Here is a 6,984-nt window from a genome sequence, read left to right on the forward strand (position 1 = left end):
ATCCTCCCTTAACCCAGACGACGCTGGGCCAATTGTGCACCGTCCCATGGGTCTCCTGGTTGCGGCCGGCTGAGACGGAGCCTGAACTCAAACCAGGATCTCCAGTGGCAAAGCTAGCAACTGTGATGCAGTGCCATCAGCTTCAGTGACTACAAAACCTTCCACGCTTTTATCTTGGATAGTTTATCAAGGACGTTGTATGGAGCTGTATGGTTAACTCTTCTAACTATGTGTAATTGGCATCTTATGACCATGTAATAATAATGTGTCTTCACCCTACTGGTGAGAGCTTTAGATGTAGCAAGCCAGAGAGTGTATAGAGGTGTTCAATGGGATCTGGTCATAAAGCTGTAAACTGGCCCCGACTGTGATGTGAAGACGGGAGTGTGAGTGTGTGTCTGTGGAGGGGTGGGGGGTGGGGGGGGGGGGGTTCTGGCAATCAAAGGGCTCAGTGCATGGGGACCAGGACCTTGTCAATCAAGCAGTTCAGTAAAATAAAATGAACCAAGGGAGACTGGAAAGGAATCTGGAGAGAAATTTAGTTCACCAATAACTTAAACCAACAAAGAGATTGTAAAGGGAGAGTGAGAGAGAAATAGAGAGAGTAAGAGAGAGAGTTGGAGGGTGCAGTAGAATGCAGTCCATCTTCACATTGTCACTAAAGTAGTCATTGTTAGATTACAGGCAACAGCCGCATCGAGCTAAAGGCTAGAGCTGCTGCTTTCAATGAGTGGGAGACTATTCCGGACGCTTACCAGAAATCCCGCTATATCCTCAGACGAACCATCAAACAAGCAAAGCGTCAATACAGGATTAAGATTGAATCCTACTACACCGGCTCTGACACTCGTCGGATGTGGCAGGGCTCGAAAACTATTACGGACTACAAAGGGAAACCCAGACACGAGCTGACCAGTGACATGAGCCTACCAGATGAGCTAAATGCTTTTGATGCTCGCTGCGAGGCAAGCAACATTGAAGCATGCACGAGAGCACCAGCTGTTCTGGATGACTGTGTGATATTGCTCTCGGTAGCCAATGTGAACAAAACCTTTAAACAGGTCAACATTCACAAAGCCGCTGGGCCATACGGATTACCAGGATGTGTACTCAAGCATGCGAGGACCAACTGTCAAGTGTCTTCACTGACATTTTCAACCTCTCCCTGACCTAGTCTGTAATACCTACATGTTTCAAGCAGACCACCATAGACCCTGTGCCCAAGGAAGCGAAAGTAATCTGCCTAAATGATTACCATTCCGTGGCCCTCACGTCAGTAGCCAAGAAGTGCTTGGAAAGGCTCACATCAACAGCATCCTCCCTGACACCCACTCCAATTTGCATACAGCCACAACAGATCCACAGATGACGCAATATCAATCGCACTCCACATTGCCCTTTCTCACATGGACAAAAGGAACACCTATTTGAGAATGCGGTTAATTTACTTCAGCTCAGCGTTCAACACGATAGTGTCCACAAAGCTCATCACTAAGCTAAGGACTCTGGGACTAAAAACCTCCCTCTGCAACTGGATCCTGAACTTCCTGATGGGCCGCCCCCAAGTGGTAATAGTAGGCAACAACATGTCTGCCATGCCGATCCTTAACACTGGGGCCCCACATGGGTGTGTACTTAGTCCCCTCCTATATTCCCTGTTCACCTACAACTGCATGGCCAAACACGACTCCAACACCATCATTAAGTTTGCTGATGACACAACAGTGGTAGGCCTGATCACAGATGAGACGGCCTATAGGGAGGAGATCAGAGAACTGGCAGTGTAGTGCTAGGACAACAACCTCTCCCTCAATGTGAGCAAGACAAACGATCGTGGACTACAGGAAAAGGTCGGCAGAACAGGCCCCCATTAACATCGACGGGGCTGTAGTGGAGCGGGTCGAGAGTTTCAATATCCTTGGTGTCCACATCACCAACGAACTATCATGGTCCAAACATACCAAGACAGTCGTGAAGAGGGCACGACAAAACCTTTTCCCCCTCAGGAGACTGAAAAGATTTGGCATGGGTCCCCAGATCCTCAAAAGGTTCTACAGCTGCACCATCGAGAGCATCTGGTTGCATCACCGCCTGGTATGGCAACTGCTCTGCATCGGACCGCAAGGCGCTACAGAGGGTCGTGCGAACGAGGACCTATATAATAGGCGGTGTCAGAGGAAAGCCCTTAAAATTGTCAGACTCCAGTCACCCAAGTTATAGACTGTTTTCTCTGCTATCGGACGGCAAGTAGTACCGGAGCGCCAAGTCTCGGACCAAAATGCTTCTCAACAGTTTCTACCTCCAAGCCATTAGACAGTTTATAATTCATAAAAATCGCCACCGGACAATTTCCATTGACCCCCCCCCCCGTTCACTGCTGCTACTCACTGTTTGTTCGTTACCTTTGCATAGTCACTTTGCCCCCACCTACATTTACAGATTACCTCAACTTACTGTTAGCCTCGTTATTGTTCTTCTTATTGTGTTACTCTATATTATTACTTTTTATTTTATCCTACTTGGTAAATACTTTCTTCTTCTTGAACTGCACTGTTGGTTAAGTGCCTGTAAGTAAGCATTTCACGGTAAAGTCTACACTGTTGGTTAAGTTCCTGTAAGTAAGCATTTCACGGTAAAGTCTACACTGTTGGTTAAGTGCCTGTAAGTCAGCATTTCACGGTAAAGTCTACACTGTTGGTTAAGTGCCTGTAAGTCAGCATTTCACTGTGAGGTCTACACTGTTGGGTAAGTGCCTGTAAGTAAGCATTTCACTGTGAGGTCTACACTGTTGGTTAAGTGCCTGTAAGTAAGCATTTCACTGTGAGGTCTACACTGTTGGTTAAGTGCCTGTAAGTAAGCATTTCACTGTGAGGTCTACACTGTTGGTTAAGTGCCTGTAAGTAAGCATTTCACGGTAAAGTCTACACTGTTGGTTAAGTGCCTGTAAGTAAGCATTTCACTGTGAGGTCTACACTGTTGGTTAAGTGCCTGTAAGTAAGCATTTCACGGTAAAGTCTACACTGTTGGTTAAGTGCCTGTAAGTAAGCATTTCACGGTAAAGTCTACACTGTTGGTTAAGTGCCTGTAAGTCAGCATTTCACGGTAAAGTCTACACTGTTGGTTAAGTGCCTGTAAGTAAGCATTTCACGGTAAAGTCTACACTGTTGGTTAAGTGCCTGTAAGTAAGCATTTCACGGTAAAGTCTACACTGTTGGTTAAGTGCCTGTAAGTAAGCATTTCATGGTAAAGTCTACACTGTTGGTTAAGTGCCTGTAAGTAAGCATTTCACTGTGAGGTCTACACTGTTGGTTAAGTGCCTGTAAGTCAGCATTTCACGGTAAAGTCTACACTGTTGGTTAAGTGCCTGTAAGTCAGCATTTCACGGTAAAGTCTACACTGTTGGTTAAGTGCCTGTAAGTAAGCATTTCACTGTGAGGTCTACACTGTTGGTTAAGTGCCTGTAAGTAAGCATTTCACGGTAAAGTCTACACTGTTGGTTAAGTGCCTGTAAGTAAGCATTTCACGGTAAAGTCTACACTGTTGGTTAAGTGCCTGTAAGTAAGCATTTCACGGTAAAGTCTACACTGTTGGTTAAGTGCCTGTAAGTAAGCATTTCACTGTGAGGTCTACACTGTTGGTTAAGTGCCTGTAAGTAAGCATTTCACGGTAAAGTCTACACTGTTGGTTAAGTGCCTGTAAGTAAGCATTTCACGGTAAAGTCTACACTGTTGGTTAAGTGCCTGTAAGTAAGCATTTCACGGTAAAGTCTACACTGTTGGTTAAGTGCCTGTAAGTAAGCATTTTACGGTAAAGTCTACACTGTTGGTTAAGTGCCTGTTAGTCAGCATTTCACGGTAAAGTCTACACTGTTGGTTAAGTGCCTGTAAGTAAGCATTTCACGGTAAAGTCTACACTGTTGGTTAAGTTCCTGTAAGTAAGCATTTCACGGTAAAGTCTACACTGTTGGTTAAGAGCCTGTAAGTAAGCATTTCACGGTAAAGTCTACACTGTTGGTTAAGTGCCTGTAAGTCAGCATTTCACGGTAAAGTCTACACTGTTGGTTAAGTGCCTGTAAGTCAGCATTTCACTGTAAAGTCTACACTTGTTGTATTCGATGCATGTGGAAAATAAAGTTTGATTTGATGTAGGTAAGTCCTCACTCACCCCTCCTTCTGTGGGATTGGCTGCCCATTTCAGCTCCCCAGGAACTGCCCTTGTGTCCAGTAATGTCACTGAAACACACAGTTACAGAGATAAGGAAAGTGGTTTCCTATTCCCAGTCTCAATACATGGAAATTAGTCAATTTTCTGCTGCTCTTGGGCTCAATAAGAGCCTATACATTTTCATACAGAAGCAGAAATTGCAATAAGATAATCATAAGAGCATAACTCAAAATGCATAAAAAGACTATGTTAAATTTACTGGAACGAATGTAGATTTTGGGATACACGTTGAACATATCTTGTAGCTAGTAACTCACGACCCTGGGTTAGGATAGAAAAAAACGTAAAACATAGGCAGTAGGGTAGGCCCCGGTCACAAAACGGTGATGAAACCGTACTGTCTGTCTGACGTTCCATTTGTGCCTCTGTTCAAATTACTACAGTCTGAAAAAGCTACGGCCTGCATGAAATTGAAATTGAGCAAAAACAAAACTGTAAAATACTGAACCTGATAAAGAAAAATAGTGGTATTGAGATTATGATAATTTTAGGTTTGTTATACAATTATTGGATAAAAGTAAAATGAAAGAGGAAAAACTGCGCTTTCCAGTCAGCAGCAGGTTGGACAGATAAGGGACATTCCTCATCGAATATCTAACCGAGCGGATCCAACAGAACGCAGGTTGGGACTTGCTGAACCAATCGATGTGCAAACTACTCCAAATGTGTAAACAGGTTAAAATGTTATTATTACCAAATAATAATATCTATCAATTTCCAGTAGTCGAAAAGGGACCGAAACTGACCCTCAATGAAGACACGGCGAGTAGCCTAACCAAATACTGCAGTAACCGTAACGTTACCCTCCCTAAATCCCCCAAAATACTCAAAAAACACTCCACTCCTTACCTTCGTTCGGTGGGTATACTCGAGCGGTTGAAACAACAGCAAACATCCATATAAACGCACAAGTCGTTCTGCAGAAACTCGCAGCCATTTGCGCTGTAAGGAAGAGTCTCAGTTTAGCTCCGCGCACGGACTACAGTTGCTTCGTCCCAGTGGGAGAATGAATGAGTGTGTGGGAATGACAGTCTACTCCGCGCGAGGCGAACGCTGGTGGCACAGGGCGGTCTCACGCGCCTCTGACGCATGTAGTAGGTCTCTTATCTTCTGTGCTCACTTGCTGGCACAGCAGGCCCTTTTATGTTTGTTTTTGTAACTTGTGAATTGTATGTTATGTTTGTGTAGACTATGTTGTAATGTTTTAATATTCTTACTGTTTTACTGATGTTTCTAACAAGTCACAATAGTGTGACAACATCATGACGACTGCCTACCTGAGAAAGCGGTCATGACTTCAGCTGCGTCAATTATTCATAATGAGTCAATATGCCGTGATCATTTCGATAACAGTCGAGCTTATCAGGAAAATTATTCATTATGTGACAAATAATGTTATTTGTTTGGGACTGAATTGGACAAATGTTGCATAGAAAAGTGCTTAGAGCTTAAAACAAAAGTAGCCAACCATTCATAACCAACTTCAAAATAGTTTAATATAGATGGATTTGTGTACTGTTGGCTATTGATATTCGTCATTGAACACATCAAATAGTAAGACTTATACCTCTTGTTTCTTGCTGAATACGATGCCTCACTGAAAAGGATGGAGGAGAATCTAGAGGGAAATATTGCCCCCTGTCGTTTGCTCATGTCCCTACCTGACGCACATCAATCTGCAGTGAGATCTGGGTTGATGGTTGTGGATCTCAATAGCCTAAGGCTATGATATCTAAATAACAAGAACTGTGGTACTATTACCATAACATGTCAGAGTGGGCTCTTGACCCAGCAACTTTGCTGTTATGGGACAAGTGCACCACTGTGCCATGAAGATCAAGGCCTCACATCGACCATACAGGGAGGCCACTGAGTCAAGCACACACCACAGCCATTATACACACTGTTTTAAAAAAGGCAGACTCCATCCTGTGCAGGCTCTAAAAGCACAGAGGAGGTACAAAGAGAGGGGTGTGTGACCTGTCCTCCCACACCTTCTCTCTCTCAATGGAGCTGCTGCACAAAGACACTCAGTAGAGTTCTGTTTCAACTGAAGAGAATATATACTGGTCCTTTACTATAGCCTGTTATAACTGAAGAGAATAGATACTGGTCCTTTACTATAGCCTGTTATAACTGTAGAGAATAGATACTGGTCCTTTACTATAGCCTGTTATAACTGAAGAGAATAGATACTGGTCCTTTACTATAGCCTGTTATAACTGAAGAGAATAGATACTGGTCCTTTACTATAGCCTGTTATAACTGAAGAGAATAGATACTGGTCCTTTACTATAGCCTGTTATAACTGAAGAGAATAGATACTGGTCCTTTACTATAGCCTGTTATAACTGAAGAGAATAGATACTGGTCCTTTACTATAGCCTGTTATAACTGAAGAGAATAGATACTGGTCCTTTACTATAGCCTGTTATAACTGAAGAGAATAGATACTGGTCCTTTACTATAGCCTGTTATAACTAAAGAGAATAGATACTGGTCCTTTACTATAGCCTGTTATAACTGTAGAGAATAGATACTGGTCCTTTACTATAGCCTGTTATAACTGAAGAGAATAGATACTGGTCCTTTACTATAGCCTGTTATAACTGAAGAGAATAGATATTGGTCCTTTACTATAGCCTGTTATAACTGAAGAGAATAGATACTGGTCCTTTACTATAGCCTGTTATAACTGAAGAGAATAGATACTGGCCTGTTTTAACTGAAGAGAATAGATACTGGTCCTTTACTATAGCC

The 6,984-nt window shown here is 43.1% G+C and overlaps 1 protein-coding gene across 1 annotated transcript in view; it reads right to left on the reverse strand.

The window, feature by feature from the left end:
- LOC124010166 (ephrin type-A receptor 4-like) overlaps nt 1-5,208 on the reverse strand; it is a 68,243-nt gene extending 63,035 nt beyond the window's left edge. The window contains exons 1-2 of the mRNA XM_046322551.1: nt 5,074-5,208; nt 4,165-4,232 (exon numbers count right to left, since the gene is read on the reverse strand). Of these exons, the coding sequence (XP_046178507.1) occupies nt 4,165-4,232; nt 5,074-5,161 (156 nt within the window). The 5' untranslated portion in view covers nt 5,162-5,208. The remainder of the gene's footprint in view (nt 1-4,164; nt 4,233-5,073) is intronic.
- Nucleotides 5,209-6,984: the final 1,776 nt, after the last annotated feature.

The sequence above is a fragment of the Oncorhynchus gorbuscha genome, linkage group LG22 (assembly GCF_021184085.1).
Source record: "Oncorhynchus gorbuscha isolate QuinsamMale2020 ecotype Even-year linkage group LG22, OgorEven_v1.0, whole genome shotgun sequence".
NCBI lineage: Eukaryota > Metazoa > Chordata > Actinopteri > Salmoniformes > Salmonidae > Oncorhynchus > Oncorhynchus gorbuscha.